At 52.0% G+C, this 12,976-nt stretch overlaps 1 protein-coding gene across 1 annotated transcript in view; it reads right to left on the bottom strand.

The window, feature by feature from the left end:
- Positions 1-11,151, bottom strand: part of ACRBP (acrosin binding protein) — a 28,029-nt gene extending 16,878 nt beyond the window's left edge. The window contains exons 1-5 of the mRNA XM_067545920.1: positions 11,033-11,151; positions 10,372-10,584; positions 6,023-6,117; positions 2,690-2,813; positions 1,742-2,192 (exon numbers count right to left, since the gene is read on the bottom strand). Of these exons, the coding sequence (XP_067402021.1) occupies positions 1,742-2,192; positions 2,690-2,813; positions 6,023-6,117; positions 10,372-10,584; positions 11,033-11,072 (923 nt within the window). The 5' untranslated portion in view covers positions 11,073-11,151. The remainder of the gene's footprint in view (positions 1-1,741; positions 2,193-2,689; positions 2,814-6,022; positions 6,118-10,371; positions 10,585-11,032) is intronic.
- Positions 11,152-12,976: the final 1,825 nt, after the last annotated feature.

Here is a 12,976-nt window from a genome sequence, read left to right as displayed (position 1 = left end):
TCTAAAACAAAGTAATATTTTATTAGAGATACATGGCCATTGAACACACCCGAAGTTACACATATCTGATTCTTGTAATAAACGCATCAGGGAACTTCCAACTGGCAAGAAAGGGCCTCTATGACAAGAAGAAACTGCTAGGTAGCTACAACCCACCAATAAAACCACTGCTATTTGATGGTATAATCCAACCCCTTCTACTATAGAGGAATGAAATCTGGGGCCCAACTTTAATAGCTGACTATAGCGAGTGAAATCAAACTGTAATAGAAACCCTCCGTGTGCAGTTCAGCAAACAAATCCTCCATGTGCACAGGAACTCCAGCGATAGCAGGTGTGGAGCAGAACTGACCTGACCGCCCCAACAAACCAACATTCAGAAATGGCTATTGACCTCTGCTGCCATCTCAGCCAAAGCAGCCAAAAGCTCCCTCAGCCACAAAACACCAGACGGTCCAAAATTGAATCAAATGCAAACACGATCCACTTCTACGTGTCATCACCCGCCTGGCTCAGCAACCCCCGCTTCCTGAGCAGTGGGCAAACAGTTCTAGTCGACACTGAAAAGTATTCAAGATAATGGACCAGCAACTAAAACACCAACCTATAGAAATAAAAATGAGGAACAAGCTAGACTTGTAAAGAAATGTCATCTGAGCGGACTACCTCGCCACTGTGAAAGGTGCAAAACTCATCCAGACTCTCACCAAATACAGACGAAGCGGCCGTAAGGCAGCTATGGGAATTGGGAGGTGCAAAGAACAGTCTAAAACCAGGAAGGAAGTGATGGTGCACCCAATATGAGAGGAACCATTGAGACAGAGAGGCTCTTGCTAGTCCAGTGTCCCAAATAAGAGGAAATGCAGGAAAGATAATTCCACAAATTAGAAGGAATCAGAACAGACTTTGCGGCAAAAAATGATAAGGAAAAAATGTGCCTGACTCGGGGGAAAGAAGAGAAATGGCAAAGACAGCAGCATGTTACGTAGCCACCTGCCACTAGCTCAGGAATGAAGAGGAATAACAAATGCACACAGGAGCAAGCCTAAAGACAGGGTGAAGCCCTGTGCTGAGCACATCTCACCTGCCTCAGAGAGATATCTGGGGAGACCGTCTCTTTTTTCACACGTTTGACCACACTTGTATAGCTTGTGCTGCCAAGCAAGTCTCATTGCACTGAGCTGAATAACTGATCTGCGTGTGAGGAAGCTCACCGTGCATGTGCCCGACGGTGTGTGTGTGTGTGTGGGGGGGGTGTTTGTGGGGAGCTTACCGTGCATGTGCTCAATGGTGTGTGTGGGGGGAGGATGGGCGGGACCTCACCATGCTTGTGCATGACTGGGGGAGCATGTTTGTGGGGCGCTCACCATACACATACATGACAAGCTGGGGGGGGCAGGTGCATGCGTCTGTGAGGCGCTTGCTGGTTGTGTCCGTCTGGAGCTGGTAATTCCTAGCTGGAGGGCACCCCCGTGTTGGCGCTGATCAAGCTGGCAGGCGAAAAATAGAGTGACGCCAGGGTGGTGCAAGCGTACCTGTCTGCGATGCTGGGCACGTACTCAGGCAGCCGGCCCCTCCCACCGCTCGTCCCACCGTGTCTGCAAGACGGCTGTTAGCACCCTGCCTCAATCAGCCCTAGTGTGGGAACTGCAGCGTAGAAATACCCACGGTGTGCATGCACAAGGCAGTGTGTTTGACCACACCTGAGCTGTCCCAACTGGCGGCCTGGTTTTCACCTTACCTGCCACCGGTGCTGGTGTCTGGTCTCCCTTCCTGGGCGCTTCTGGATGAGCCCTTCATCTCCGGTGCAGGGGCTGGGGGCAGCTGAGTTGTCTCCGTCTGCAGAGAGCCCTCCAAGGAGAGAGCTGAGCTGATCAGTTGCTGGATGCTCCTCTGCACGTGTTGCCCCGTAGCCCTTTCCGTCTCGGTGCTGGCTCTCACGGCTGACGGCGACGTTTCAGACGTGGCTGTGACTGGCTGATCTCGCGAGGGGCCTGGCAGCTCCCTGCCCCCTCCAGGCTCGAGACTTTTCTGGGCCACTGGCTGGCCCAGGATGTGCATCCTGGTCACTGGCTCCTGGCCCGAGACAGCGTAGGCGTATTTCAGCATGGTGTTGACGTTGGCGTGCAGACGGACGCCAGGATGCAGCAGGGAAGCCTGACTGGTGGGCCCAGGCTCCTCTGGACCCAGCGCTGGGGGGAGAGCAGACAAAGAGCGACTGCAGAAAGGAATGACCCTCTTGGACGTGCATCCCTACAAATAAACACACGCACTGCACGCACACTCACACACACTGTCTAGCCGTGTCTCTTTCAGAGGCGTGTTCCCTGAGCTCTGCCCACAGACCCGCATGTCCCCACCGGCTGCTGATACATCACACACACTTCCTTGTGATACATGCGTGCCCACCCACGTGTACACAACCCTGGTCCCACACGGTCAGGGACGTGCACGTCTACACCCACCTGTTCAAAACAGGTCACCTGGTACCAGGCTGGCCTGCCCCACCACGCACACTGGCATGGTCCACCGCATTCACGCGTGTTCCCTTCCCTCTCATCCCGCTGAGCCCCTGCCCGGAGCCTCAGAGAGGTTCTCAGAGAGTCAGGACACGGGGGAGGAGATGGGATGAGAGGGGCACATGGAGAAAGAAGCAGAGGGATGCCAAATTCACCCAGCACCGTGGTACCTGCTTCGCTAGTGGACCCAGCACGGGAAGACCAGTTGCTTTTTGCCCAAGAGGCCATGGTGTCATTCCCCTCTTCTTGAGCGTGGGCTGCTTTGGGGTGAGCCACATCAGCACACAGGATCCGCTGATCAGGGGAAAGACAGGGTGAATCTAGACACGCCCCTGCAGCAACCCTCTCTGAAGCCCAGACCTCCACTGCATTACAGCCAAATGAGACCCTTCCCCCACAGCAATAATTCCCTCGACAGCCCTCTCCTCTGCTGCGATAATCCTCTCGACCTCCCTCCCTTCTCATGCAACCATCCCCTGGAAACTGCTCCCCTCAGCTGTGATATCCCTCGCCGAAACCCCCCCTTCCCCCCCAGCTACAGCCGCAATACAGCTCTCCCTTCCACTGCATTTACCACCACCAAGCCCCGCCCCGCCGCTGCAATTATCTTCCCCTTCACTACTACAGTCTGCCCAGACCCCTTCCATACACTGCAATACGCCCCTTCACACCTCTCCCCTGCACTGCACTGATCTTACTGAAACCCCTCCCCTCCTGAGAAAATCCCCCAACATCCTCCCCTCCACTGCAATAACCTCCTCCAAAACCCCAACCCCCCACTTCAATAATAATCCCCCTGACCCCCTACCCCTCCACTGCAGTAATTCCCTTGAAAACTCTTTTCAATGCAATAATCCTTCCAAAACCCTCCCCTCCCCTGCAATAATCCCCCAAGAAATGCCTTCCCTCCATTGTGACAACCCCCCGGCATCCTCTTACCTCCGCTGTGACCAACTCCCCCAAACCCCAATCCTCGACTGTGATAATCCCCCTCCAGCCCATCTGTGACAGAATGCATCCTGGATCCACACCCTGCACACTGCTGCAGTGGTTCCAAAAGGGGCCCGCGAGGGATTTCAAAGTGACCCGCGGCTCCCCTCCTGCTGACTGCAAAAGGCAGCCACTGCCGAAGGACCCAGGCAGAGTGCGTTGCTGTGGGGTTACAAAACTGGTGCAGGCGCTTGCTGCAGCCAATGGGATGGGAGATCAGTGATCCCCTTCCGCTGTCTGTAGCGGGGAGCACAGCAAAGCGCTCTGCCTAGATCCCTAGGTGCTGGGGTCGCTGCTGGAGCCAGAGGGAGGGGAGCACTGATATCCTGTCCCCCTGCCTGCAGAAGGGAGCCACTGCCTAGGGACCCAGGTGGCATGCACAGGGCTACAGGACACAAGTGGTTTCCCTGCTGTAGCCAGGGAGATGGGAGATCAGCAAGGAGGCACCCTCCATCTGGTGGAGACTGGTGACCCTTCAGGGTTGTAAAAATGATATCTGTGGCCCTCGAGCCAAAAAGGTTGGGAACCACTGCACTACTGTAATAAGCTGTGTACAAAGTTGGCCTTATAAAGTATCATTTGAAAAAACTCATCATTTGCTGGTCAGTAACGTCCTGGTAAAGTATGTGTGGCAACACTGTATGTGAAGTTATATGAGTCCCCGGCGTGACGTGATTAACACATCTTCCAACCCTCACAGCCCTGCCCTGACAGAAGTCAGGTCTGCCCAGAACAAAGGAAGGAACGTGTGCTTGCCTTGATCTGCATTTTAGCAGTAAAGAGAGTCATCAAGCAGGGAGGGAAAGCAAAGGAAGCTCAAACAGGTGAAAAAAAGCAGCAGGGAACATCCGTCCCCATAGACTCTTTGTCTCCTGGGTCTCAGCTGGAAATGTTTTTCAAGAGGAGGACTGAAACTATCAAAAGGAAGGACAAACACCCCACGACACCCCTGTCTCTCTCCCAGCTCATTTCATTCGCTGCACCTGAAGAGAGGAAGGAAGCAGCCATTGGACTCTGGGGAAGGGGTCCTGACCTAAAGAATTTGGTCAGTAAGACTGCTGAAAGCATGCGGTGAGAAAACTTTGACTCTACTATAGTTTGTTAAGTTAGGTACCGGTAAGCATTTTATCTTTATTTCTCTTGTAACCATTTCTGATTTGTTTTTGCTTCATTGCTTGTACTCACTTAATCTCTCTCTCTTTGTAGTTAATTAATTTGTTTTATTGTTTTATCTAATCCAATTTCTTCAAGTTGAAGGGTCTGGGTAATTCCATTTAGGGTAACAAATTGTGTGCATAGTATTCCCTTAAAGAAATGGCGGATTGAGTATATTTGTATTGTCCAGAATTGGGCTGGGCAGTACAGGACATACGTCGCACAGGGGGAGAGGGGAGTCTGGGAATGAGGGTATTTTGGGGTCACCCTGCTGTATAACAAAGGCTGGTAAGAGCCAAGATGTGGGTGGCTGTCTTCAGCACACAGACACAGACATAGCTGGGGGCGATTTACATGCAGGAGACTGTTTGTGAGCAGTCCAGGTTGGAGGCTGCAGCAGGAAGGCATTGTAAAGGGCCCCCTAGGTTATAGGACGGGGTGACACAGCCCCCACTCATTTGAACTGTACCCCTGGTATGTCACATTTTCCCTTCCACTGCAATAACCACCCCACACCATCTCTCCCGCTTTGGAATCACATCCCTCCACTGAGAGAATCCACCCCCGAACCCTCCCATCCATGGCAATACCCCCTGAGACTCCTCCCCTGCGACAGTCCTCTTGAACCTTTCCCCACCACTGTAATGATCTCCCCAAATTCTTCTCCTCCGTGATAATCCCCCTTAAATTCCTCTTTGTCACTGCAATAATCCCAGTGAAACCTCTGCCCTCTACTGAGATAATCCCCCTGAACTGTCTCCCCTCCATTGCGAGTCTCCCAACACCACAACCCTCCAAGGCAATAACCCCCAAAACCTCTACCCTCCACTACAATAATATGCTCCAAACCCCTCCCCTAGACTGCAATAATCCCCTTGGAAACCCTCCTTTCCAATGAGATCATTCTTCCAGAACTCCTCCAGTGCCATAACCCTGGAATCGCATCCCCTCCACTGCATTAGTCCCCCCAGATCCGTCCCCTCCACCATGATAATCCCTTCAAACCCATCACCTCCACGGCAACAATCCACCCAGAAACCCCTTGCCCCCCTACGATAATCCCCTTGAAACACTACCCTGCCTCTATGATAATCCTCCCAAATCCCTACCCTCCACCCCCCTTGAAACGCCTTCCCTCCGTTGCAATAATCTCCCTCCCTCACATTGCCATAATAGAGCGCCAAGCCCCTCCCCGCCACTCTGCTAATCCCCCCCACTCCGCTCCCCGCCACTCTGCTAATCCCCCCCAATCCGCTCCCCGCCACTCTGCTAATCCCCCCCAATCCGCTCCCCGCCACTCTGCTAATCCCCCCCAATCCGCTCCCCGCCACTCTGCTAATCCCCCCTCTCCCTCTCACCTTGGTGTAGTACTTGCGGTTAGAGCACCGATACTGTGCAAACTGGCAGAAGGTTTGAAACCACGAGGCTCCTGGGAGGTCAGAGCAGATAGGGCCTAGAAAGGGAGTGAGAAGGGGTGTCCGTATTAATAGGGCAACCACTCCCTTGCACAGGTGCATGAAACAGATTGAGGCCATGGCACCTGCTTGGTGTGGAAGAAAATGCTGATTGTGTGCGCGGAGAACCAAAGCACCCCATTAGCCTAGCTACAGAGCGCTGCATCCTTACGGCCCAGCAAGTCTCCTGCCGCTTTGTACGCTCCCTGTGTCAGTCTCTGGGAGTGCCTCATCCAGTGGTCGGGAGCTGTGAAACAACTGAAGCTGTGAAACAAAGGGCTGAGACCCATCCAGATACTGGATGTACTCCAGAGGGAGCCTGCAAACGCCACAATTCTGCTGAGAATCTGATAGAAATGGACTTTACAGTCATGTGTATGCATGTGATTGCTTTGATCATTTAACATTTCTCATCTCGTTTGTTTCTTTCCTTTTATAATGAACCTTCAGTTTTAGTTACTGAAAGATTGGCTGGCAGCGTGGTATTCTGGGTAAGATCCAAACTTCTATTGATCTGGTACTGTGGCTGACCCTCTGAGGATCAGGAGAACATTCTGGTAAAGGGAATAGAGTTTTAAATAACTGATCTCTTTACTGGACCTAGTGGCTGATTGGGAGCCAGACACTGAAGTGCAGTAGAGCGGGCTGTGTATTTTTTGTTGTAGCTTCTTGATAACCAGTGTGGGGGATCAGAAGCCCTGTTTGTGACTGGTCAGGGAATCTAATTGCAGCGTTAGCCACCAGTGCTGGGAGAATCTGCTCTCCTTTTGCAGCCTGCCTTGACCTTGGCATTTTCAGGTGGGCTACCCTAGGCATGAACGGGTCACACAGCCATAGACATTTTTACCAAGTGCGGAGTTGGTGCCGGTGAGCATCATTGGTCTATTTGACCTCCATGAAGAAGAAGGTGTAGGCCCCTAAGATGCTCCACCATAGAGCCAACAGTGGCCTTCCTGCACAGGAGACGGGAGGGACCACAAAAACACAGAGATCAACCTCCTGCAGAGAGCAAATAAAGAAGTGCAGGGCTGGTGGTGGCTCAGAGAATTAATAAAAGGGAACCAGAGGGGGAAACAGAGCAGAGAATCTTAGACAACACCCTCTGCTCCAAGAAAAGGTGCTTGGCTGGCTGGAGCTTGCTCACGTGCTCAGGGTTTAACTGATCACTACATGTGGCGTCAGGAAGGAATTTTCCCCCAGGTCAGACTGAAGGTGACCTGGGGGCTTTGTGCCTTCTCCTGCAGCATGTGGATGGAGGTCACTGGCCAGGATTATCTGGGTCTCTCTCACTTAATCATTCCCCTGCCATTGGTGGGGCCTTGGGCACTGGTGCGCCTCAGTCCCTCCAGTTCTCTGCCGGAGGCACGTAACAATCTAGTCTCTCGTGGGTTGTAAGAGTTTGGTCTCGTTTTGGTTGTGGGGTTTAATGTGCAGGTGCTGGGTGGTGTTGGTGGCTTGTGATACACAGGAGCTCAGACTAGACGATCTGCTGGGCCTTTCTGGCCTTAAGCTCTATGACTCTAAAAGATCAGAGGAGCACTGGGTGTTGGAGGAGCCAGGAATCCACGTAGAGCTCTGTTCGGATGTGTGAATTGACAGAAGCAAGGAAAATGGTCCCACAGTCAAGTCATAGAGAGCCTCCCCGTCAAGCTTCCTGCTCCTGGACTGATCTGCGGCCATCTTGGTCAGTACCAGGAGGAGGTCCCAGGCCTACGTGGGACCTTCGATCAAGTGGGCAAAAATAAACAAGGTGAAGGGAAAATTGCTGCCCCAACCTCTCACCACAAAGGATCAGATGTGGGAGGGTTCCATGAAAGGCAGCAGCAACGTGCCCATGTTCACAACTCCATGGAGGATCTGCCAGCTTACATCACCGGTGGAGCGCGGAAACAGGATGGAACAGATCCTCTCCCACCGGGGGCCGTTCATCCGAGCATGAGTGCCCCACCACTTGAGTCTCTGGGGCAGGGGTGCAAAAGGGTGAAGAAATGAATGATATGGAGCACTGAATGTATGAAGGTGTCCCCTGGCCGTGGCTGGGAGGCAGAATGGCTGGATAGCCGGCTCAGGCGGTGTGTGGGGAGCAGCTGGGGGGAGTTGTAATGGGGACAAGGCCTGACAGACTCCAGCTAGGAAAGCAGGCTGGATTGGATGAGTCTTCTCAGGGGAACTACTTGAGGAATGTGAGAGAGGTAGGGGACAAGGCGGCTTTCCCTGCCTGGAGCATTCAACAGGAAGTTTGAGGGGGCTGGGCAGCCCTACACACTATGCAAGCATGGTGGGGAGCATCCAGTCTCGCCAGCGGTAGCTTATGGAAGGGAACATACGACAGGGTTGCCGGCGAAAGCAGAGTATTGATCCAGGAGATCTCTTCTAGTTCTATGTCCTGCTGGAGTCTGTAGTATAGGACTAACTTCTGGTCAGTTGAAGAGGATTCCACCAGCAGCACAAGAAGTTGGAGATTGGGCAGGAGAGGCTCGAGGAGAAAGCCCTGAACTCTCAGTGGCCACAGAGGACCTGGCTGTGAAGAGCAGTTTGCAGGTCCTGGTAGAAGGCTGACAACTTTGAGAGGTCGAATGGAAGAGCCCTTGGGTTGGTGTCAAAGAACTGCTGGTCATATCAGAGTCCTCAGAAGCAGTGGAGAAAAACATGCTCCATGCGGGACTGGAATCATCCTACAGGAGTTCTGCAAGGCCTGTGTAAAAAACCGGCTCACAGGCTGTCTGGCCTAGCAGTCACAGCTGGACTGAGGTCCGCCCACCTGAGACAGTAGTCACCAAGCAGGACTTGGAGGAATCGCAAGTGCTAAGTCCTATAAGCCAGAATCAGAGTCAGGCCAGATCAGAGACTGGAGACCAGAGGTAAGTACCAGGCTGGAATCAGGAGGCCTGCGTCCGGGTCATCAGGGTCAGAATCAGGCTGGAATTGGAAACAGGCAATCAAGCAAAATCTGTGTGGCTGCCCAGGTGACTTCCTGGGGCAACCCCTGGGGTTAAAGAGGGCACTTGGCCAATCAGAGGGCTGCAGGGTACCATCATTCTGGGCCTCTTGGGCGGTACTTCCTGCCGTGCCTACTCTTCACAGTGCTCCCTGGCTGTGCCTCTAGGTGGCACTGTGGGAATATCAGCTGTCCTAGGCTCTGCAGACCTGGGTTCTAATCCCGGGCTCTTTACAGCCCGAACCCCCGACTCTCTCTGAGTAGGCCTGGCTTTGAACAAAGACCAGGCCCTGCTCATCTTCTCCATGAGGGAGACTTACAGGCCCAGTGCTTCCACAGTCAGAAGAAATCCAGTACCCCCATCTCTTGAGACTGGCTGAGGCTCAGGCTGTGGAGCTGATGCCAGAGCCTGGAGAGCGCTGCTGATTGATCACCGGCACCCTCCCTGGCTGGAGAAGTCCTTCCATGCCTGTAGTCAGCTGACAGCTGAATAGAAAGTGCTTTCATAGGCTTGTTATCAGCATACACAAACTAAAAGCTGCCATGTTTGTGTATCTTAAGGGTGTGGAAAAATGGCACTATATTAAACAGATATTAGTATGAAAGTATGTAATTAAAGTTTGTATCAAATGATGCATATAGACAAGGAGACAAAATTAAGGTTACTTATTCAAACTTTAGCATTTTCTGACTTTTCAGTATTTATATTCATAACTTTAATATATTAACATATTTTTGTATTTTAATTATCCTAGTTTTTTCATGAGGAAAAATACTCTAACAAACAAACAATCTCAAGTGTTTCAGCTGCACAGATATAGTCCAATATGAAACCTGTACGCTGTTGTAGGGATAAAGTTATTGCAGTTATTTACAGGGTGCTTATGCTATGATGGAATATGGACTGATTGATATGTTTTTTATGCAATGGGATCTGAGTCACTGAAACATAACATTGTTAGAGCCAGAGACAAGCAATTTATTAGAATCTAGGTTTATCAAAGGCCTCTGAAAGCAAATGCAACCAGCATCCTGTCCTAAACTCAGGCTCTAGGAGGAAAGAGCCAGGTTCTGCAGGCTGGGAATATCATGCCAGGTCGACAACTGGACCCAGCAGCCTAAAAAGCTGTGATTGAACAGAGTAGGTTATGTGCTGAGTCAGGCTGGGTGGGAGTTGCCTCTCTCTGGGCCATACGGGTAGGAGCCGCACTGCCCAGCTCCAGGCTGAGTCAGTAGAAGTAATGCAGAATTTGTCTCTGCATGGCAGTGACAATACACGATTGTTACAACGCTAACGCACCCACACCCTCTGTACCTTCTGGGACCCAGCCGTGGTTCTCATACTGGTCCAGCCGGATGACTTTAGGGTCATTGCACCCTTGGGTACGTCGGAGCTGGCAGGCCGCACCTGCCTTCCAGGAGGGCGTCAGGGCAGAGAAGAAGACCTGGTACTCGCTGTCAGACAGCGGGCTGCCTGGAGCCGGGGAGGACGTGCTGCAGACAGGCTGCATCACAGGCAGCAGGAGCCCTGCAGAGAGAGCAGAACAGGGATGAGTGCAGCCATCAGGGGCCAACGGCAGGGACTCAAGGAAATAAAGGAGCAATTCATAGACCTGTCAGTCCTTCTGATCCTGTAGCATTTGCACCCCATTCCCTAACCACACGTCCTATCCTAAGGGTTTTGAGACGTCATAACAGTAAGAAAACAGAGGGCAAACTACACGAGCAGCCATGAGGCCATCTTGTGCCCAGTGTTGGGTAGAGCCATTCGACAGCCAAGATACATTCCCCTAGGGATTGAGGAAGGATACACAGGGATATTCCCTGTGGGGAGAGATGGCAGAGGTACATTCTCTTCGGGGATACTCAGGGACAGCAGTCCAGTTTCCTGGGCTCAGGGATTTGATGCGACGGCTTACAGGGAAGAGGCAGCAGAGGTGAGGGGTCCCTGAGAGGTGCAGACACAGGTCACTCACCCACCAGGAGGGCCCAAGGCAGAGACTGTAGCCTCAGCATTTTCTTTTCTATAACTCCAGCGCCGGCAACTCCCACCAACTCCTCCCATTTCAAAGGCCAACATGGAGGCTGTCGGAATGAGAACATGGCGACCTCATAGTCAGAACCCTTGAGGCTTCACAGTGAGGGTGGAGGACAAAGGGACTAAGAGCAATGGAGGATTCAGGGAGGATGATCAGAAAAGGGGGCCAAGAGAGATGAATGGGATCAAGGGGCAGGGAGGGAGGGAGGGGCACAGATGACAAGAACAAAAGAGGGATCAGAGAGTAGGGGAAATCCAGGAGGGGAAAGGGCTTGGGGGACATGGAAGATGAGAGGAAGGAGGAGAGGATTTGTGATGGGCAGCGAGGTTGGAGGCACTGAGGGGGATGGGAGGCTGAAGGCAGTCAGGGGAAGAGTGGGAACTAGAGGGAAAGCAAACTAGGGACATGGGGGAAAGAGGGATACCGGCAGGTGAGATGGGGAATCCAGGCTGGGATGAAGTCATGGGGGTTGAGAAGGATGGAGAAAGGGAGCAGGGAGAGCTGGGAGAACAGCGAGGCTAGGGCACCTGCACAGAGGTGGGGCTAGAGAGTAAATCAGGAGGCGGCAGACAGGCAGACACACACACTCTCCCCCCCACTGTGATCAGCCTATGATAAACTACAAATGTTTGTAGCCAGGACCAACCTTTGGGGAGTGTCCTGACTAGTAGCATACACAAAGGTGTGAATTACCTCAGGTTAACTGATAACCAATTAACTCCGGGTAAAAAACCCTGCCTAGAGAAAACCAGCCCTGTAGGTACCGCAGGTGAGTTCCTAACTGCTTAGGTACCTAAGTTTCCACTGATAACGTTCCCTAGAGGCCTACACATCTGCTGGCGGGCATGTGCGATCCCACCACCCCCTCACACCTGAGCAGAGTCGGTGCCTAACTCATCCCTAAGCCCCAGTGAGATCCTTGACCTGAGCTGTCTCCTGCACATCTCACCTGTAGGGGCCCATCCAGTAGGCATGCTCAGAGGCCACCTACTGTGTCAGGCCCTTACGACACAGAAGAGTTGGTGTTGCCGTACCACCACCCCCTTTTATGCCCAACAGGCCAATGTTTAGCGCGCACACACAGGATTCAGAGACCTGGGTTCAAGTCCCCACGCTGCCCAATTCAGAGACCTGGGTTCAAGTCCCCACGCTGCCCGATTCAGAGCCTGGGTCTCCCAGGTGAGTAGTTAACCACCAGTCTATAGAGTCAATCTCACTCTCTCTCTTGCCCACTGAATATTTAGGCATATCATATGACGTGGAACAGCTTCCATGGGGTAGATCGAAAGTGCCTGAGTCCCCTTTGTGGCTCTAGCCCTGAGAAGATGATAGGGGGACGTGGTAGTGGCCCCGATATTTAAGTTGTCTAACACTTTCCATTATAAAAGTCACTTGCAACTTGTCTCACACAGCCCCACTGTTTGCAGAATGTCTTTAACAAAACCTAGAGGCGAGAAGCGTCTCGTCTTTGTCCCATGCTAGTCTGTGCAGCTCTGGCTGAGTTATAAGCACCTGAAAATGACCAGCTCGCTGCCGTCACTTACATTCTCAGCCTGCTAAAACAACACCTGACTACGAACATGACTGAGATGTCCATAGCACTCTGCCAGGGGAACATGGAGGATGAAATTGCTCTTGCACCAATGTTCTAATATCAGACCAGTCCTTATTCATGATTTTAAAAGCCAAAACAGATGTTTGTATTGCCAAAATATGCATGCTTCCGGTTTTGTCTGAAGTTAAATAAAGACAGGTGTGTGCTTAGAACTTTTGTGGTTCAACCCAATAAATGTATTTTATCACGTAAGTTACAAAAACATATACCCACTAAAGACCCAGCCTAAAAAAACTGATTTGTAAAAGTTTTTTTGACAGAACTGT

This window comes from Emydura macquarii, unplaced genomic scaffold, assembly GCF_026122565.2.
Source record: "Emydura macquarii macquarii isolate MOO-44397 ecotype Brisbane River unplaced genomic scaffold, CSIRO-AGI_Emac_v2 contig_1119, whole genome shotgun sequence".
In the NCBI taxonomy this organism is placed as follows: Eukaryota; Metazoa; Chordata; order Testudines; family Chelidae; genus Emydura; species Emydura macquarii.
Note: the sequence above shows the minus strand (reverse complement) of the source record. Positions and strands in the feature narration are given on the sequence as shown.